Genomic DNA, 21,867 nt, shown 5'->3' on the forward strand with positions numbered 1-21,867 from the left:
TAATTAAGGTCATGTCAAAAGCCATATAAATATAGTGTATTCATTGCTTATATTTTATTCACTGGGCCATTAATTATTCCAAAGATTAATGCAATGAGTTATCTTGCTGACTGTTTTTTATGTGTATTCCTGGTCTTAAATAGCAAAATGCCTGTGTTCAAAATGTATCGACTCAAAACACATGGATTGTTTGTTTATTTGAAGTTAATTACCTGAAGAGTTTTAGCGCTTCTGCTTCTCATTTCAATCATTCATTTCAGCCTTTGGATTTTGTGAGTACAAAGAACCAGAATCCACACTACGGGCATTGAGACTACTCCATGACCTCCAGATTGGAGAGAAGAAGCTGCTAGTCAAAGTTGATGCAAAGACAAAGGCTCAGCTAGACGAATGGAAAGCAAAGAGAAAGGCCTCTAATGGGGTACGTATATAATGTATGATTTGTAGTATTTTGGCAGGAGGGCTAAGTAACATACTCGCTAGATCAGACAGTGAGCAGGTCTCCTGATTTCCTTTCTTGTCTCTGCTGTTTGGTTTTGCCAGAATCACATGAATGAGTCTAAAGATAAGTTGAAAGACAGTGAAGTGTAAGCTCTTAGTTCAGCAGCACTCTTGAAAACTTTCACCATGTTTACTACAAATGTTTGAGTTACTCTGCATATGTGGTTAATACATTTTAAATAGTTTTCTCTCTTCCGTGTAAACTTACAGAGCAGCGTATATTTTAGAATGTCAGTGCACAGATTAGCTTCATTTAACTTGTATGATCATAGAATCATAAAATACCCTGATTAAGAACAGACACATGAAGATTGAGTCCAATTCCTGATTTTGCACAGGGCAACTTAAGAGTTAAATTATGCGTCTACAAGTGTTGTACATACAAATACTTTTTCAACACCAACAGTATTGGGGCCATGAGCAGTTCCTTTGAGGAGTCTGTTCCAGTGCCTTACCCACCCTCTCATTGAAGAACTTCCTTTCCTAGCATCCGATCTGAACTTTCCCTAATGCAGTTTTAAGCCATTCCATTACTGGTCACCAGCAAGAAAAGATACATACCTCCTCCTGTTCTCCCACTTGTGAGAAATTTGTAGATAGCAATGAGGTCACTCCTCAGGCTTCACTTCTATAAGCTGAACAAACCAAGTATCCTCAGCTGCTCCTTCATAGCAATGCCCTCAAGTCTGTTCATCATCTTTGGTACCATCCTTTGTACACATTCTACTATTTTTTATGTCTATTCTGTATGGAAGAGAATAAAAGTGTGAACAGTACTCGAGGTAAGGCTGCACCAATGCTGATTATAGTGGGACAGTCGCTTCTTTTGAATGGTTAGCTAGACTGTGCTTACTGAGCCCCAGGTTGTCTATTGGCTGCCAGGGCACATTGCTGATCATGACTGAAGCTTAATTTATTCAAACATCTTTGTAAACTACTACTGGATATCTAGAATTAATTTCTAGTTCATTCTAAAGTCCAGTAATACATGCCATCCCTTATTCTGTTGGTTCAGTTTGGTTTAGAAACTCTTTAAAAGTTTATAAATGCTAGAACTAGTTACTCTTCCAGAGTTAGCAAAGTAGTTGTTTGTTCTTTCCCCTCTGCTGATGATCTTCTGGAACAAACTAATGAAAAGGAAAGGAGCACATCGTTCAGTAGAAGATGCAGTTACCAGGCAGTGGGCAGTCAACTGCCAAATTTCTGTTAAAATTAATTTTGTCTATTTTTGCTGAAATAATGTATCGCACATCACAATCAAGTTGTTGAACTTTAAAATAGTTCCAGAGCAAGCCCTATGGATGCATTAAGGTATTTGGTACTTAAAATAATTACTGACTGTAAAACAAAAGTGAGAAGAAGCTCTTGTTCAGGAAACTGAAAATACTAATCACACTAGCAAGTCAATTTTTAGAAGTCTTAGACTTGCTTATAACGGTGTGTAAAGTACAGTGTGAACACATGTACTTTCATTTTATTTTATTTAGCCAGAGCTAGAGGCATAGTGATGACTGGAAGCACTTGGTGCTTTTGCCTGTGTACCCAGCATATGGTATTAAATGCAGTACCTCAATAAAGGAGAGTGCTAACTTCATGCATTTTGAATGGCTTAATATATTAGCTGTTAATCTAGATAGGGGTTTGATTTGGCTGCAGGCTTCCTTTTTTCCTGTTGGCATCACTTGTAATACCGTGCTTCACAGCTGAAGCTTAAAGCACCAGTGAAGCTTTTTCTACATTTCATGAACTTTATTTTCTGTGAGCTCCTGGGGGTTTTGGGGCAATTGATATAATAAACTGGAGGCTACTGTTTGTGGCTTTGAAGTTGTATTTTGCGGAAGACATCAGTGGATGGTGATTGTATGGAAATGTAGAATTAGAGTGAGATGAGCACCATCACCATCAAAGAGCCATTTGGAGCCAGGAAAGGCTGTGAATTGCTGAGGAATTTTGATAAACATGTATTTTAATCATCCTGCTTGTGGTTCCTTTCATACCATCATTAGTATCCTGGTGCCACACATCCGAAAGTTGCAACATTTTTCTTTAATCTTTTTTTTTTTTTTAAGAAATAAACGTATAATACAACGTGATTTCTTAGAAGCACAGCAAGTGAACCTTTATCAAATTAATTCCTCCCTATGATCACTTCTCCTTGGAGCTCTACAATTCCACACCCTGTCACTGCCTTCTAGCTCTTTTCAGCCCCGTCCTCCTTGGCCTGGCAGCCTTTTAAAAACCAACTGAACCCTCCCTTTCCCCTCATTCTTAGCTGCTGCTCTATCAGACCTTTCCCTCCCCCTCACTCCATCTACCACCTGTTGCTTGACAAGATACCGAGCTGGATTCTCAGGTGAGATTCCATTTTTTTGAAAGGTTGAAGGGATTGAGAGGTGGGTTACCTTACTTGGTATGCAGATCGGTGTTTTACCCTTTCAGATAATGTTTAGTGAAATGCACGTCTTGTTTGTTCCTTTCCTTGCTACAAGGTGGAAAGCATCAAAAAGATGAGAGAAGCTATGAAGTAATTGATCAACAATACTAAGAAAATTGTTTGTGGAGGAGTAGTTTCTCTAACAATGTTTCTCTAATATAGTTCTCCCTTTATAAGTTGCAATTTTAAAGTTACAGTTAGGCATTTGTATTGCATGGTGCTTAAATAGTAGGCATTGAGGAACTGCTATTGAAATGACTTAAAAGTTCTGAAGGAAACAGGGCAGAAACTTTTGATCAGGAGATGGACTATAGTCATTGCCTCTCTGTGTGCGCTCTCTCCTCTTTTCCTGTCTTCCTCCTTAATCTGTTCTGTTTTAGTATGCAACCCTGCAGTTGTTTTCTGCTGTCATTCCACACGTAAAGCTGCGTGGTCCCCATGTTACTGCTTTTGTGAAAATGTCTGGGTAAAATAATGCAATTGATAACTACTTGTAGAGTCTTTAGTTGTTCACCTATAGCATTTACTAAATAATGATGACCAAAGGTGAACTTCTGAAATAAAACTAATATTATTCTTAATTTGTTGATTTCTGTTACTTTGCTTTTCCTTAGAACACCAGACCAGAGACCACAAATGATGATGATGAAGCACTGGATGAGGAAACGAAGAGAAGAGATCAGATAATTAAAGGGGCCATTGAAGTCTTAATACGAGAATATTCCAGCGAGCTCAATGCCCCCTCCCAGGAATCTGACTCTCACCCCAGGAAGAAGAAAAAGGAAAAGAAGGAGGACGTATGTGTTTTGATTTTGGACAAAACAGATTTTTTCTTCAACTCACCTTTATATAATGGCCAAACCTTGTGCAAACACTTTAACCCTAAACTTCTGATGAGAAAACAAATCAACAAGCTTTGATGTCAGCAGCAGTTTCATGTTCTATGCTGAAAGCTAGTCAGTTATAGACACCATCTCTTTGGGATGGTTTAGGGATCTAAGCAACTAGCCTTCTTGGACTGCCAGGTTTGAATCTGGGCAGGTTTGAATCAACCTTTCATCCCTCTGAAGGTGGAAATGCTGAATTTAGTGCAGTTGAAACTGTATGTGCATTTAGGCTTTTCAGATGAGAACTTGACAAAAAACTGTAAAAAGTTTCTGCGTACCTTGTGTTTCCATTGAAAGATGCCAGGGCACTTTGGTAATGACAAGGATTTGCTCTGGTAGTTTTTGATGAAATTCTTCCTCTCTTGCTTTTAGTGTGCATTCTTGTAGTGCGCCTTGATCCAACTGCCTGCAGCTGTCTCTCCAGATGTGGATGAACTTCATTAGCTGTATATATGTATGCCTCACAGACTTTGGAGGGATCCTTCAGGGATGAAAGGCATATTGTTATCTTGCTACTTTACAAAATTACTTTTACACGCATGTGTCAATTTGGCTGGATTTGATCATCTGGTTTTCCTATATTGTGTGATGCGAAAAAAATGTTAAGCAGGAATGAATGTTCTGGTTTAGACCTGCTTCTGTGGATGAGCTTTTTATGGATGAAAACAAACTCTGGAGAAGAGGGAGTAAGAATGAGCAAACTCAGACTTAGCTTTTCCAGCCAAATTTCTAACCATGGGAAAATGGGCTCTGACACTTGCCATTTGCACCTAATATGAAAGATTGGACAATTCTTTGACTGAGATATTTACTCACTAAAGCCTTCTGCAAAGTACCTATTCCAAGGCAATAATTCAGTTTCAAATGCTTATGGGGTTTAAGCATGGTGCAAGAAGCAGTATCTCCCTTAGGGAGTGAGTGTATCTGCCCCACAGCATTGTTAGCTATGGCTAACCTGAAGTACAGGAGTGCTGAGCTGAGAATTTGTCTTTCTTTTCTCTCCCTTCGTTTGGGAGAAGATGCTTTCTTGGTTGAGAACTTACAAATGAGTTGCTGTCTAATGATACCAGCTGTGTTTTTTGTTACAAGCATTGTTAAAATGTTTATTGTTCTGTGGGTACATATATGGCCATGAATGACAGATAGTTACATACTGTAAGAGGCCATTGCAGTCTTGAAAGAACTGAGTGCTGAGTCACTGGGATGGAGAGTTTCTGCTAGCTCTGTATGATGTAGAATTTGACCAATCTGAGCTAGTCAAGTAGACAAATACGATCTTAGCGAATGTGGGTTGCAATTACAGCCTATCATCCCTCCCATATTGGGAAGGAGGAAAAGGAACTTGAAAGTTGCCATCTTTGGCCTGTGTGGATAGAGGTGGGAGTGAAGAGATGGTCCTAGCTCATTGCTCTCTTGGCCATAATGGGGAGAGGAGAGAAGGACTGTGGGGTGGGGGGAAAGGGAAGATGGCTGCACATATATATGTATGTTAGGGGGGTGGGGAAGCTTGCTAGCTTCGGGGCTGTTGTCCCCTGAAGGGCTTGGGGGTGAAGAAGACTCCCAATGGTGTTAGCAACTGAGTCTGTTAGTTCTTCTGGATGAAGGCATGACTGATGTGGGGGAGTTGAAAATGTGTGTGGGGAACAGAGTGAGTGGAATCTGGTCTTCTATTTCAAGCACGGGGGAACCTCGCTAATTCGCACTATTAGTTAGTAGGTGCGATTTACCAAATTTTGCGAATTAGCGAGTAAATGAAATCAAGACTTAATGCACCACAAGTATCCTGATTGTTTATATTGGCAAGTGTAGCTTAGTCTTGCTTGTGATGTTCTCATAGCATACTAATATCCTCTAGTATACTTCACAATTCAGTGAAGTCTTCCTAATATGAGACCTCACTATCTATTGAGGTAGTTCAGAGAAGGGAGAATTAGCGAGGTTCTTCTGTAATTTTGTTGAATCAAGAAATAAGATCACAGCAACACAATATTGCTTTATAGTACAAACATACAAAACATTGTTTTTCAGAGTAGTGTGCAATCTATTTTTAAAAAAAAAAATCTCCGTGGATTTTTCCGCAGATTTTCCGCAGATTTCCAGTGGCCCCACTGATACCTTATCCACTCATCACCAAGGTTCGTTTACATTGTAGGCTTTGACAATGACTATGTTTACTGCTAGTTGCCAGATTTGTGACTCTTGTCCATCTGATTTTTTTATTTTATTTTTTTTTCACTCATTAACATCAGACTGTCAGGTTTGGTACTGCAGAAGGACTTTATTTATCTCTTACAAGACTGGTTGAAAACTTCTAACCTTCAGCTTTTCTCTTGTTCTCCTATGTCTTTACAAATGGCTCTTAATGCTTTTCCTCCTGTCCCCCTTGTTTTTTAGGAGGATATAAATGCTATAGAAATGGAGGAAGACAAAAGAGACCTGATATCAAGAGAGATCAGTAAATTCAGAGACACACACAAGGTAGTATTCTTGTTTTTGCGCTTAATACAAATTAGGCTTTTTCAAAATCCAAAAAACCACTATTATAAAAAATTTAGCCGTACGTTGCAATGTCACTTAAAATGATGTTTATATTAGGTTTAATATACATGTAGTTCTTTACCAGTCAAACGACAAATACCACGTTAAAGTGGCCCTTGACATCTTTATGCTAAGACTTCTGATTGCTACTGATTATTTTGCAGTCTTCTCACTTTATCATGAGTAAAGGCAACTTAAGTTTCTACACATACATTAAGTCAAGATATTTATAACTAAAGGCTAAACGGGGCTGCAGTATAAGACATACACTTGAGTGTGTTTCTGTAGGTAGATTTATAACATAATCCAAGATTTTATGAAGAGTTGAAACTTGAATAAATTTAAGTCTTTTATTTTAATAGTTCTAAGTTTAAGAGTGGGGGAAAGATTAAAAGTAGGTCAGTGGTTACCAGACTTACCAAACTTTAGATGCATGGAAGAACTGTAAATTCCCATAAAGCTAATCTATTCATTGACCCCCACCATTATGATAGAGATCATATGGTGACTAATGCAAGATGAAACTCACAGCTTGGAAAGTAACATGGAATAGGATGTAAGTATGAGCTTCTGTTTTTTATTATACTTATGGATGCCCCCTCAGAAAAATATGCAAAGGGGTAACTGGCTTGGAAATGTTTGTGCACATCAAATCCCACCTCAGTTCCCACGTACAGAAGTTTCCATTAATGCTATTGCATCTGTGAATGTTTCTGCTATGGAAAATAGTACTTATAGGTAGTAAGGAAAATATGCATGTAATGTTCTTGTTTTAATGTTCAGCTTAAAGTTGGTATTATTTTTTCCCCAATGAGACTGGAATGGTCCTTGGTGTAGGGAAATATCAACAAGCTCCTCTTTTGAGCACGTGCTTTTATTTCAAAATATCCCTAAATCAACGTTAATGAAAACCTTGAAGCTACAGCAAGGTGGAGTATGCCCGTGTTATTCAGCTTTACCACATGCAGTCACTGGGGATGGTACCATGTTTTCACGCAACTTTATCCATGTAAACACAAGTGACTACACATTGTTGGATGTATACTTACCCAGTTTTTCACTTGACTGAAGTTGTTGGAGATGAAAATGTGGGGAAAAACTCTAGAAGAAATCATCTGGAGAAGCTCAGCAATTGAATGCAAAACTGGTTCCTGGTGAAACTTCAGTAGAATTGTGTTAAATTCCAAGCCCCAGCAAGTCACTGGTATTGACATACAAACAAGTTATATGCTTAACAAAAACAAGCAAACAAAAAAAAAACCAACAAAACATGCTTCGTTGTTTCAGAAGCTTTTGGGCATTTTACTGCCTTTAATCTTTATTATTATTGGAGGGGTATTTTGGGGTTTCTTAACATCAAAAAATCAACTGGAAGTAGTCATTGTGTATATTGGATATGTTTAAAAGGGGCTGAATCTTTAGCAGCTGGCTAGTGAGCACAGTGAACCTTTGCATGTTTTTGGTATGAGTTTATAAAACAATAACCACAGACTGTCAGGGTATCAGCATTGCAGGGGGCGTCCATTTACAGCACGGACGAGTCTGAAGAGAGCTCAAGGTAAGATTTATAATTCTTCTACCTGTTCATTTCTGTTCATTACTTCAATATACCTGATACCGTTCCCATCCCATTACCCTTTCAGATCCTCTTGTTTAGGCTGATAGAAGTTGAGGTCAGATTTTGATTACAAAGTAAACGTTTTTTTTTATTGGATTTTAAGAAAGCGGGTCTACAATATGGATTTTAATTCAGAACACTTTGTGTATTTACACATGTGTAAATATATTTTTTAAAAAGACAAACAAAAACAACCTATCTTGAGAAATTCTTTTCTCACCACAAAGTTTTTGAATGGCAAAAAAGCAGGAGTTCTACCAAAGAAATTTCTATTGGAACATCTAAGATAACCTGTAAGTATCAACGACTTCAGTATATAAACTTTTCTTTAAAAGTATTTGAAATTTGAGGTAAGTTGTATTTTTAAAAGTTGACAGCCTAGGTTAGTATCTGACCGTATTGAGGTTTAATACCGTAAAGCTCCTGTAAAATACAGTCCTTTACAAATTGGTTTTCAGCCCCGTGTACCTTGTAGAACCTAAGTTTTGTTTTTCATACCAGTTTTCTACCAATTTCCTACCATTTTTAGTCCCTTTTTCCTTTTGTGATTTCAATGTATCCAACATTGGTTTGCCTGTATTGTTCTATCAATGCAGTATAGTTTCACTGGATACATTAATCACTAGTGAATTAGCTTTATTTCTGTAATCCTTTGTCGGTTCTCTGGTCCCTGTGCCTATGGCAGAAGAACACTTATCAGGTAAGATTGCTTTTTAAAGTTGTCTTAAATGCTTTGTTTAAAGAAAAGAAAAACAAAAAAACAGAGAAAATGCTGTATGATTGTTCCAGTTTTTAATTTCATTTCAGTGGTGGTAAACGTGGAGCCAAAGGGGATAAACCTGTTTATTCTGCTCAATATGTGTTCAAAAAAAGTGGTATTCTGGCATCCATCAGGTTGAAATTTGGTATATTTGGTTGTTATTTGGTATATTTGTGAACCGTGTACTTGCTCTTCCTCCCAGAAACATAGCTTATAGGCAAGGTTAATCCAGTGTTGGCGGTCCATGTCCTAGCACAGCATCTGTAAGTTAACACATAACAATTGCTTCCAAGGATGGATTTATCTATCATTCTGTTGATGTATTTTCTATTGTCTTATAGGAATTCTGGTCATAGGAACTGTTTCTAATTGAAAAAAAAAGTTGCAATTTTGTACAATTTTTAGTAAAACTGTAGCAGGTAACCCTTTAGTTTCTGTGTTTCAAAAGAGCTATTTCCAACCTTTTTTTTGTAACTCTTTCCATCTTGCAGTGGTGGAAGTTAAGGATTCCATTCTGCAGAGTCCAGTTCTTACCAATGAACTGTTAGAACTTTTTTAGGGAGGGAAAAGGGGAAAGGTTGCAGCTCTCTTCACTGTTAAACCACATGTACCATGTGTAAGTGGATAAATTTCTTTACCCAACTTTTCATATAGGATGGTTTTGGTCTGCCAAGACTTCTTGTGAAAACAAAACAAAAAAACCCCACACTGTCCAGTAAGCATTCCACTGAAATATATTTTTCTAGATGAAAGTTCACTTTGTTAGTACCCAAGTGGCTTATAGGGCCAGTGGAATTTGTGGCCCACTTGAATCATGACTGGCAGTGCACTGTGTATGTGCAGTTTAGTCAGTTTACAATAAGAGGCCAGCCCTGCTCTGCTAAGGTTGGAGATTGCTGGTCTGTGTAGATCTATGCTTTTGCACGAAATCTAGTCTTGTGATTGCTGCATTTTGATTTCATACTTATGAGTTCCAAAAGATACCCACCAAACCCTATTTAATATTTTAAAATCAATGGGCGGTTTTGGTATTTCCATTACCAGCCTTGTGTGTTGCGCCGGGAAGATCCAGTTCCTATAACTGCAAAATTAACTATGAAAGTTCTCTTGTTGGTTTTTAGAAACTGGAGGAGGAAAAAGGCAAAAAGGAGAAAGAAAGACAGGAAATTGAAAAAGAACGCAGAGAAAGAGAAAGGGAACGAGAGCGTGAACGAGAAAGGAGGGAGCGTGAAAGAGAGAGGGAGCGTGAACGTGAACGAGAGAAGGAGAAGGAACGGGAGCGTGAACGGGAGCGAGATAGGGATCGTGACCGAACTAAAGACCGGGACAGAGACCGTGAACGGGACAGAGATCGGGACAGAGATCGTGAAAGGAGTTCAGACCGCAACAAGGATCGGAGCAGATCAAGGTAAATACACTTTAATTGCTATCTATTTCATTTTTTTTCACTAGTGTTCTTTTCTGAATGTATATAGTTCATGACAACAGTTGCCATTCAAAAAAAAGAATGGTCCTTTTGGAAGATTAGTGTAAAAAAAGGAAATCAAGATTTTAGGAAATACTGTTTTTATACAAATGAGAAGAATACTTTATTTCCTGCACAGCACAAGAATATAACGATTGTAATATGCCGTAAGCAACCCTCCAACTATGGCTTGGATGCTGGTTTTATCAATAATTTTTTTTATTTGTCAAGAATTTATCAAGATTTTTTTTTCAATTTATCAAGATTTTTTTAAAAATCTTTTGGTGGGTAGTTTCATTTCTCCTTGAAGTTCTCCAGTGTCTTTACTTCACTTTTTTCTTACCTTTTTCTTGGGTGTATTTTTTTTAATGCAAGGGTATTCCTCTTTCAGTCTTAAACTATGACTAATTGTGTCGGGCTCTAGATGCTGCTTTTTTCCCTCTTCAGTGTAGGAAAAATAGCTGCTTCACGTTAAGTTTCTTATAGGCAGGGTTCATGTTATCATGCAAGCCATGAAGGACTTATTTAAGCATACCCTTTTTGTGGTATCTGTAGCTGTTACTTGTTATGGAGAACTACTAACATAATGAGTTGCCATGTGCTCATGCTTAATTTCTGTAGATACTTGTATTTAATGGTTGCAGTGTTCAAACAACTACGTTTAGATAACATAGGAACTAAATATATTAAAATATTGATCTGTGCCTATTGCTGTATTGGCTAATTATAACGTCTTGTATAATTGCACAAGACTGCTCACAAGACTATAGTGCATTATGCATTTGGAGAGGCATCGTTAGATTGAGTGGACATTGAGGGCTCTGTACTTAAATTCGGTCTTTTTGCTTCCTTCAGAGAAAAAAGCAGAGACAGGGAAAGAGAACGGGAACGGGAAAGAGAACGAGAGCGGGAAAGGGAACGTGAGAGAGAACGGGAAAGAGAACGAGAAAGAGAACGAGAGAAAGATAAAAAGAGAGACCGAGAAGAAGATGAAGAAGATGCCTATGAACGCCGAAAGCTAGAGAGGAAACTGCGGGAGAAAGAAGCTGCATATCAAGAGGTAGATTGGAATTTCTAAGATTCCTTAAGGAAAAAGAAAACTTCTGCTGGGTGACACTAACTGTTCTACTGTAAAATACACCATTCCTTCTCTCTTCTTAATACACTTTTAATCTCTTGACTGTATGAACTGGGGCAGGTGTGTCAGTTAATCAGAACAACATTGGACTTATTCTAGGGTCTTAAACTATAAATAACTAATTTTACCTAATCTTAATGTAAACTTTTCAAAACATTAATTCAAACTAACTTCAATGTAGTAGTGCTGTTTTTAATGTTGAGACAAGTGTGTGTCTTCTGTTGTAGCGTCTTAAAAACTGGGAAATTAGAGAAAGGAAGAAAAGTAGAGAATATGAAAAAGAGGCTGAAAGAGAAGAAGAAAGGAGGAGGGAAATGGTAAGGCTCGGTTTTACCTGTGATTTTTTTTCTCCTTGTTCTTTGTGTCCTATTTAGAATAGAACAGTCTGCTGGTATCTTTATGGATAGTGACAGAGCATCAATCCTGTATACATGCAGATTTGTTTTTATACAAAAATATCAGTTATGCTTGAAAAAGATGTCAAACAAAAGCAGGAGTACCGTTGAAAGTCTAGAAAACAAAACCTAGCAGCTTGATCTTATGAAGGCAAAAGAATGAGAAGGAGGCAGCTGAAAATGCTATGGTTTGATTATCATGTACTACTCCATTTGTAACCTGTATTTTTGTCAGATTTTTAGCAAAACCTACTACATTTTCTACCAGTGGAACTAGACCAGTCTTTATTTCCAACCTACTCATGTGCCTGAACCTTCTATAATATTTAAACACTGCTAAATTTACGGGTTCAGTTCATTAGTTGTGAAATTACCACAGTTACCAATGTAATACTTGAAAGTCTAGTCTGAACTGACAGCTTTAAAAAATAGATGCTTCTGTAGGCTAACAGGTTTTTGCTGAAGAAATTATTTTAAATGATGGTGTTAACATTTCACTTCATAATTCTCCTAGTGAAGGGGAGAAGATACGAGAGAGTTCTAAGTAGGAGGTGGAGTGGGAATTGCTGCAAAGCAGAAATTGGAAAGAGATATGGGGAAGAATAAAACAAAAATGAGAAAAAAGACATTTGGTTTACATGGAATTTAACTTTTTTGCCGTAGAAGCTTGGGAGGTGTTCTGTTTTAACTCCAGAAGGCAGCTAAACCCCACATAGCTGCTTGCTCCTTCCCTCCCAGTGGGATGGAGAAGAGAATTTGTAGGGTAAAAGCGAGAAAACTCATGGTTTGAGATAAAGACAGTTTAATATATAAAGCAGAAACTGCAGAAGCAAGCAAAATAAGGAATTAATTTGCTGCTTCCCAGTCGTAGGTAAGTATTTAACGTTTTCCAGGGAAGTTAAGCTTCATCATGCATAGCAGCTACTTGGAAGACAAATGCCATAACTCCAAAGGTTCCCCCTCACTGCCTTTCCTCCAAGCTTTTAATGTTGAGCATGATGTCATATGGTATTTCTGTGTCTGGAAAAATGTACTTTGAAGCACAGCAGATAGTAATATTAGCAAGTTAATTTATTACTAGATTTTAAACCAGAAATAACATTACTTATGCTTCAATTTGTTGCAGGCAAAAGAAGCCAAACGGTTAAAAGAATTCTTAGAAGACTATGATGATGACAGAGATGATCCAAAATACTACAGGTATGTCTTTGTATAGATTCCAGGCAAGAAAATATTAATTGAACATTTTAACACAATTGTGGGTTTTGTTGGCAGAGGTTCATGAAGCTTACATTTGAGTGATTAGGTGGTGATGTAAGGGACATTAATTATTTTGGCATTACTTGATTAAGGGGCAGAGGGAAAAGGAAAAGACCTTTTATTGCTACTTGCTAATGCTTGGGAGCAGCTGCTCCTTCCTGCCACTTAAGTGATCAATTACAAAATAAGGTGGAGAGGGCAGGAGGAGTGGATGAAATGTCTCTAAATAGTTCACTACAAGGAAGCTCTGAGTTGTATCAAGAACAAGTGTATTAAGGATGGGGAAAATCCTTCAGCATGGTACTAACTAAAAACTTGGATCAAATTAGTCTTACAGAAATATGTACTTGTCAAGAACAGATTCTGATAAATTTGATTCTTTTCCTGAGGAGATTGGCAGTCACATTTTCTCTTTAACATGATGAGGTAAATTCCGTATAGTAATGCAGGGAACTTGTATTTTTGCAACAGAAAAATACAGGACAGTAGATGCTCTTACAAAACTCTTGTTTTTAATTAGTGGAAAACCTTTTTATCAGGTGTTTCTTGTATTGTCATACAAGGTTCACATTTGGAATGTTCTTTGAAATGCCAATTCTGTATCTTTTGTAGGGGTAGTGCTCTTCAGAAGAGGCTACGAGACAGGGAGAAAGAGATGGAAGCAGATGAACGGGATAGGAAAAGGGAAAAGGAAGAACTAGAAGAAATTAGGCAGCGCCTTCTGGCAGAAGGACACCCAGATCCAGATGCAGAACTCCAGAGGGTAAGTAGCTGTTGGTCTGACAGGGGAAAACATCCCTTAGTATTCTGCTGGTATTCAGTAAAATAAAAATGTATTTAGCAAGCAAAAATTTGTAAGAGGTGATGGTTAATATTTGTTGTATTTTCTTTCTTTAAATAAAAAATAATCCAGGAAAGCAGTAAGAATATTGGAAATGAAAAGGAACTTCAGATCTGTGCTTAGATGGAGCTCAAAAACAAATGGTGGATTGACTATTTTTTTTATACTAAAATGGCAGTAGTTGCATGTATTTGTTAACAGACTGCCAGGGAAGCAGTGGGCCTTTAGATTCTCTTTAAACAGTGCTGGTTTTGAGAGTTTCTTTTTTTCCTAATTCTCTTTCATTGTAGATGGAGCAGGAGGCTGAGCGGCGTAGGCAGCCGCAAATCAAACAAGAGCCGGAGTCTGAGGAAGAAGAGGAGGAAAAAGCAGAAAAAGAAGAAAAAAGAGAAGAGCCAGAGGAAGAAGAGGAGGAGCCTGAACAAAAGCCCTGCCTTAAACCAACTTTACGACCAATCAGTTCTGCCCCATCTGTTTCTTCTGCTAGTGGAAATGCAACCCCTAACACACCCGGTGATGAATCTCCCTGTGGCATTATTATCCCTCATGAAAATTCACCTGATCAACAACAGCCAGAGGAGCATCGGCCCAAAATAGGACTTAGTCTCAAACTGGGCAAGTTTACGTATTATTTTGATGTTCTATATGGGTTCACAATCAAAGAAAAAAAAAAAAGCCAAAATGAGCAGCCACACAGTTCTCTAGCTATATTGAACATTTTGACGTATTCTATCAAGTTGTTGTTATCCTGATGGTCTGATTGATTTCTGCTGTCCAGTAGATACCTTTTATGGATCACTTCTAAAATCTAGGGGGGGAAGAGAGAGGGAAGTTCTGTCATCCTCAAGGCTTACTATTTTTTTAAGGAAAGCTCTGAGTTGGGATTAATAATTCTATGTGAAAGCTCTTTGCTACTCTTCATTGATGCAAGTATGTTATTTAAGGTACTAGAGGTACCTTAATTAAGGTACTGCCTGTATTTATTCACAGATACTATTGATCAATTTTCAAAGAAGAAAACTGAAAATGAGGTTTTTCACCTCTTAAAGTAGAACTGACGACAGTTGCAAATAGAGCACGAGTGCAGAGTTTCTTAGCACTTCAGCAATTTTCCAATGTTCTTAAAGTTCTGAGTAGCAGAATTAGCAATACTTATTTCAGAGAGCTTGTGCATTTATGATTTAATATTTTGGTTGAACAATATCAGGGCTGCACTTTGAGCTCACACTTTAATCTTGAATGAAGAGTGACTGTGTGCTCTTAGGTTGACAGATGAACACTTTTCCTAGCATTAGATTCAGAGTAACCTTTCATCTCTGTGCTTTGCCTCTGGTAGAGTTTGAGCTCATGCCGTAGTCCCTTTCTCTCAGTTAGGGATGCTAATTGGTTTCAGGGTAGAAAAGAGCAGCCTGTTTTTCCTGGAATCTTGAAGAAGTTCAGTTTGAGCTTGGCATTTTTATAACAAATTTTGAGAGATTAAAATATTTGTTGGCATTCATAGACACTTATATAACACAGCTACTCCTCAAGAAATATGTGAAGAGCAAACTAGCTTCAGTTGAATTTTATGAATATGTAATTCTGTCTTATGGTTTGTAGGTGCCTGCAATAGTCCTAATCAGCCCAACGCTGTGAAAAGGAAGAAGCTTGCTGTGGATAGTGTTTTCAATAAATTTGATGATGAAGACAGTGATGATGTGCCCCGGAAAAGGAAACTTGTACCCCTGGATTATGGAGATGAAGATAAAAGCAATATTAAAGGCAGTGTCAATACAGAAGAAAAACGCAAACATATTAAGAGTCTCATTGAGAAGATTCCCACAGCAAAACCAGAGCTCTTTGCATATCCTCTTGACTGGTCAATTGTGGATTCAGTAAGTTGATTTGTTTTTAATAATTTGCAAAAAGCAGAATTCTTTCCAAACAAACTTTTGAATTGCATAGGAACACCTCATTCCTGGGACTGCAGTGGATTAAGTAGCACCATCAAATGGAACCAGACTTGAGTACTATATTTCTTTTCCACATTTAATACTTATTATGAGCATGCCTATTGTTTTGGTCTCTCCTGAATTGTTTAGTAGTGTTATATAAGGTGTCTAGTAATGACTCAATTTGTCTAGTAGTGTTATAGAAGGTGTATGTGTGGGTCATCTAGAAACATTTCTGATCAGATGTCAGAAATACTGATTCTAAATCACTGGGTTCTTTCTAAGCTAATAGCAAAAGGTATCTTTCACTAAACAGTAGGGTTTGTTCTAGCTGCCAGTATTGTTTCAGGGAAGTAAAACTTATGGATTACGGTGTGCTTTTTCTTCAGACACTAATGGAACGTCGAATTAGACCGTGGATAAACAAGAAAATAATAGAATATATTGGTGAAGAAGAAGCCACGCTAGTTGACTTTGTTTGTTCAAAGGTTAGTATCTTCTTGGTCCATTGTTCTCTTTTTAAGCTACAGCAATGATGGCAATATCTGTTTTTGAAGGCAGTCTGTTATCTTCTCTATAAATATATAATACTGGTGTGCAGAAATAGTCAACGTACTTGAAGTTAGTATGTACTCTGTTTTACAGATTACCTCCTTTCATGCTTGCATACAATTTGTGTGTGTCAGATGCTGTTCTCTTAGATAAACATATGGACTGGATTGGATTGATGAAATAAAAGCAGCTCTTATGCTTGATAGTTTGACCATTAGATTTCAGAGTTAATAATTCATTTGCTGTTAACACTTTTTTTTTAAAAAAAAAAAAAAAAAAAAAAAAGATGCCTGAATTCAGGGAAAGCCAGTAGGCTGACTTTGCATAATTTTTAGGTTAACTAGATTAATTTCTTAAAAAGCTTTTTAGATACTTTGTTTCTTCAGTAGTAAATACTGAGGCCTTAGATTTAGAATTAGATGTCATTCTGCCATACCTTTTAGCCATTACATGACTTGTTTAAAGTAAACTCTGCAGAGATTATTCCATCAAGTTAGAAACAAGAAGTCTAGTAACTTGCTTTCTTATATCTGTCACAATATCTTTATTGCTGTTTCATAGGTAGGGAATTTCAAAAACCACTTTTGTAGCATGGGTGGTTAGTAGAAAGTGAAAAGCAGAAGCTGAATATTTGCAAAATTTTTAAATTATATTCAAAAGAAACATAAAAGTAAAATTGTTTTCTAGTCTTAAATGATATGTTATGATTCTGAAAAATGAAAATACTATGAAATGCTTAAAAAGACAGATTTGAAATTCAGTTATAAAGTGATACAGGGAGAATTTTGCTCAAGATTTGGCTTTAGTCTTCTATCAGGAATGTACTGTTGGATAAAGGGGAGCTTACTTAAATTAGGAGAGCTTAACTGATGCACAGATGGCCAGCAAACAGAGGTCCTGTTGAATCTCTGAAGTTTGCTGGATCATAATCCTCAGTAATGAGCAATAAACTAGTACTCACTATGATTGAATCTGATGTAGTTTAATATTAATGTTACCCTGGCTAATACTAGAAACTAATAAATTGGAAACACTTCCTCATGTACAAAGTATTCAAAATCCTTGAAGTACAGACTGATTTTTTTTTTTTTCTCCCAAATATGTTCAAATAATTTACTTTGAGTTTTCAAACTAAAAATATTTGTTCCTTTCAGGTTATGGCTCACAGCTCACCACAGAGCATACTGGATGATGTTGCCATGGTAAGCAAAAATTGTATAACTGAGATAGCTTCTGTGATATGCAGAAGGTAGCAGTCAGTGTGTGAATTAGGATTCCATAACAAATACTTGGTGTTCATAGAACGTGTATATTGTAGGGAATTATGAAAGCTGTTTTGATTAAACATGTAATGCTAAGACAGACGTGACTTTGTAGTTGTGGCATCTAAATACAAAATACTGATCGCTGCTGAGGGCTTCTTCGTATTTGGAAGTGTTGAAATTCTGTCCCTAACATTAGAGAGAGGTTTCTGGTACAGTTCTGTTACTGTTGAATCTTGAACTTCTATTTATTCTCATTCTTGTAACTTGATTTTTATAATTAATGTTATAGTAGGTTTATTCCTAATTAATGAGTAAAAGGTGATCTTCTTTAGACTATGAAAACTTGTGGGTTTTTGGTTTTGTTGTTTGCTCGGTGTTAGAAGGAGGAAATTTAATGAAATAAGGCTACTGCTTCACCTTGTCTTCATAGATTGAAAGGTGATTAAGTAGTGATTGTTTCCTCTCTTCTGGAAAGAAAATTTAGAAGCATTAAGTTGGTAGGAGTCAGATTCACAGTACAAGTCAGTAGGTGGTTTTTGGTTTAACATGAGAAACTTCCTGAGAAGTTTTGTGTGTGCTAAAATTCTGTAAGGACTCAAAAGAAGCCTGGATAGTAAGCTCAAGGAAGAGAAACCCATCAAGGGATTACTTACTAAATAAAATAGGATCCAAGGAAGTTCCAAGCTGAAAATGAGCAGATTTAATTCTCTGTAAGAGAGAATTATAGAAAATTTCATGTGTCCATTTTTTTTTTTACGTTCTTCCCAGGCTTGTTATTTCTCTGCCTTTTCCCAAGCCATTATTAGGAAGTCATTAGTGGTGCTTTTATATCTTTGTGCTCAAAGCTGCCTTATGCAAGTATATAATTAAAGTCATATTAAGGTATGAAGTATATAAGATATATACTGAAGTCAAGCCAGGTGATAAATGCAGGACAGACAAAATGAATAAAATCTATCTGATGCCTCACTCAGATGCTTTGATCAGCTCTACTTTGATAAAAATGGTATTGTCATCTTTCTTTTGACTATAAATGGCAGACTTTGATATGTCTACTAGGATTAATATTTATTACTACAATGCCTAACCTAAAAAAATAATCTGTGAAATGTGTATTTCCTACAGGTACTAGATGAAGAAGCTGAAGTTTTCATAGTCAAAATGTGGCGGTTGTTGATATACGAGACAGAAGCCAAGAAGATTGGTCTAGTGAAATAAAGCACTCTCCTTGCTTCTAGGGTTCCATTTTTCAATTTTTTTTCCATCGTTCAAAGACTTCGAATTTTCTCTGTTCTCAGAGACTTGAGACCTGTATTTTTTTATGTAGAAAATGTGAATTTTTTTGTCCTCTGCTTTGAGGCCCCCTTTACCCTTCTCAGTTAGTTATCTGAAATCCTGCATTGGTTCTCTTTATAATTCACCAGGTACAATTACCGGTATGTTTTATAAGCTGCAGCTACTGTACACGCTCTCTGGTAATCTTGTTATGTTACTTTGATTCTTGTAAATATTTAAAAAAAAAAAAAAAAAAAAAGGCCCATTTTGCAAAACACTTGCACTTAATGTGGAACTATTATCAGTTATGGACGAAGACGGATGATTTTACTGCAAATTTATCAGCTTTTTTTTTTCTCTACTCTCCCTCTTTTTATTTAAGGAATGATCAGAATACAGTTTAAAAAATAAGCGGCTTGAGCTGCTTTCACAGAACAGCTTTGTGTGTTCTTCTGGTCCCTTACCTGCCTCTGCAAAAGAAGTTCCATTATACTTCTGATTCTGACATGAACCAGAAGTAGTCTTGGTGCTTCATTGCTCATTTAGAGTTACTAGTAAAGCTGGGAAGTTAATCTCCTGCAGATGCTCTGCTTCTTTCCTAGGAAGTGCAAATTGCAGGAAGTTTTTTATTCTCAGCTCAGTTAAAACAAGAGCAGGACCATAATTCAGTAAGTGCTATTTAATTTTTTTTAAACCTAGCTTATTTTCTGCTGAATTTCATTTTATCCCTTCTCTATTAGCCCTTCTGTCTCCAAAGTAATCAAAATTTTTTAAAGTTATTTTTAAAAACTTTTTTTTTTTTTTTAGAGCTTAAGGAAGAAAAAACACCTACTTGGGAAGCTTCAGAGATGTAACTGAGTGTAGTAGTTGACAAGAACTAAACCATAAATTTTCAAACAAAACTGAAGTCTTGTTTTTATCCATACTGTTAAAACAAGCCCTGACTTTTGTTTTCTACTGTAAGCAGTCTATTGTCCACAAAGAGGGTGATATTTTCCTGCATCGTTTGTATGGATTTTTATAAATAGGCTGATGTGATACAAATGATGAGATGTACTGTAAACTGCATTTTTTATCTCATACCCAGGTAAGAAGACAAATCAATAATGTGCTATGAGCTGTCTTGATTGCAGGAGGACTGTGTTCCAGGGAGCAAACTGTCAAACATTTTTAATTTTTAAACACAAATCTTAATAGCAAACAAATTAAGTAAAGGTGTTCCAGTATCTCTGTATTGTATTTAACTGAAGGATACAGGTTGACCTGTTCAGAAAACATAACTGTGACCTTGAGTTACTAGTTCTTTGTATCTGGAGAGGACACTTGAAAACACTGTTCTTAACAAATGGGATCGTGTAAAGGTTCCACCATGTAAATATTTCAGATATTAAAAATGTATATATTTGATTTAAGGACTGACATTTTTTTGAGTCTTGTGCAGTACAGCATGCAATTTTAATTAATGTTTGCTTTCTGAATCCAATGAATCAAGAAGTGTTCACAAATTAGGGGTGTTTCTTTTAAAATTTCCACTTTGGGTCACTAGAAGCCTGCAAATACAGATGTGATCCCAGTGTGTTCATTCTCATCCCTGCAGCAGAATGCTGTTTACCTTGAAGTCTAATGCTTGGATGTTCCCTTTATGTTATGCTTAAGTTTGCATGAAGCTCACACACTGACATGCTGCAATCTTCCTTTTTTTTCTGCAACTTCCCCATTCTCCCCATAGTTTTGGATCAGCACTTACTGAAAAAAAATGCCAAATTCTAAAGTAGTTCAAAATATGTTCTGTTTTTAGTATACATAGAGAAGAGGTGAACTTCATGGGTGCTTTTTGTTCTAATGCATCATTCTCTGTCATAATTGGTATTTAAACAGACTAAAGACAACAGATGCTTTCTAATGCTACTGTGAGACAGGTTGCCTGATGTGCTTGTTGAGATTCTTCAGGGAAAGTTCAAGTCATGAAACTTCAGCTTATTTTCTTTTGCTCTCCATTAAAGCTGTATATTTATCTTCTACTACTATTTATGAACTGGACATAAGCTTGTAACCTTCCTAAGGAGACCAAAGGAAGAATCTCTGTGAGGAAGACATCTATGAAATTAAATATCCTGTTGCAACATACTAAAAAAATTAACATTCCAGTTTAAATTTTAGAAGGTGAGGCTTTCATCTGTAATGGAAGGAAGAAGGAATGGTCACTACACTGTCTGGTTTTTGCAAGTACTTCAACAAGGTTTTCCTCTTTTCTAATGCAAGCTGTTGCTTTAAAAAAATCACCTTTTGGTGTCAGCTATTACTCAAATTAGCGTTACTGCTCCCCATTGGTAACAATATAGTGTGTGTGTGTGTGTGTGTGATGTTGCAGGGTAGAATACAAATCTGCATACTGCTGAGAGGTTCTTGAAGTAACTTCCCTTTAAGTGTTTTTTCTTTCAACACACAGGAACAGAATTATTTCAAGATTAAGTTGCAAAAAAAAAAAAAATCAGGAGAAGACTTGCCAATTCTAAATTGCAACACTTTACTGCCTGAATGTGCAATTTAATATTTCTAGTATGTTAATGCGCAGAAATAATAGTGGTATAGTGAAAACAAACCAATAGCAAATTATGTGTGTTCAGTGCAATATGCCACAATGATTCATTACATGATAGAAATTAAGTATCTCAAAACTTAATGTACAGAGGGGGGAAAATATCAGTTTCCACAACAGAACTAGATGTGCTAGTCATTGATCTGGACTTCATTGTTGTGGAGCTGGGATTGGGATTTATACCATAACTGAACTTGTCTCATAATCACATTGTGCAACTGCCCTTCTGCATACTACATACTCTAAGCAATGGTATGTCACTGAAGTACTGTTTCTGTTGGCGTACACTGAAATGAAGTGAAGAAGCCTTGAACAAGAAACATTAATTACCAAGAATGATGTATTTTTACATTACTGTTGTTATTTGGGGACTTTTTTGTTCTTAGAATATTTAACATGTTCATGTAG

The 21,867-nt window shown here is 36.7% G+C and overlaps 1 protein-coding gene across 5 annotated transcripts in view; it reads left to right on the forward strand.

The window, feature by feature from the left end:
* RBM25 (RNA binding motif protein 25) overlaps positions 1–20,267 on the forward strand; it is a 32,661-nt gene extending 12,394 nt beyond the window's left edge. For 3 of the 5 annotated variants that reach the window (XM_084520048.1, XM_084520049.1, XM_084520047.1), the window contains 14 exons: positions 261–421; positions 3,550–3,732; positions 5,904–5,957; positions 6,217–6,300; positions 9,860–10,146; positions 11,059–11,263; positions 11,569–11,658; positions 12,863–12,936; positions 13,609–13,759; positions 14,128–14,452; positions 15,437–15,711; positions 16,158–16,256; positions 17,475–17,522; positions 18,711–20,267. In XM_084520048.1, the coding sequence (XP_084376174.1) occupies positions 261–421; positions 3,550–3,732; positions 5,904–5,957; positions 6,217–6,300; positions 9,860–10,146; positions 11,059–11,263; positions 11,569–11,658; positions 12,863–12,936; positions 13,609–13,759; positions 14,128–14,452; positions 15,437–15,711; positions 16,158–16,256; positions 17,475–17,522; positions 18,711–18,803 (2,129 nt within the window). In that variant the 3' untranslated portion in view covers positions 18,804–20,267. The remainder of the gene's footprint in view (positions 1–260; positions 422–3,549; positions 3,733–5,903; positions 5,958–6,216; positions 6,301–9,859; positions 10,147–11,058; positions 11,264–11,568; positions 11,659–12,862; positions 12,937–13,608; positions 13,760–14,127; positions 14,453–15,436; positions 15,712–16,157; positions 16,257–17,474; positions 17,523–18,710) is intronic. The other 2 variants (XR_014693330.1, XM_084520050.1) reach the window with 2 other exon arrangements.
* The last annotated feature ends 1,600 nt before the right edge of the window (positions 20,268–21,867 follow it).

Source organism: Aythya ferina (genome assembly GCF_964211825.1).
Source record: "Aythya ferina genome assembly, chromosome: 5".
Taxonomy (NCBI): domain Eukaryota; kingdom Metazoa; phylum Chordata; class Aves; order Anseriformes; family Anatidae; genus Aythya; species Aythya ferina.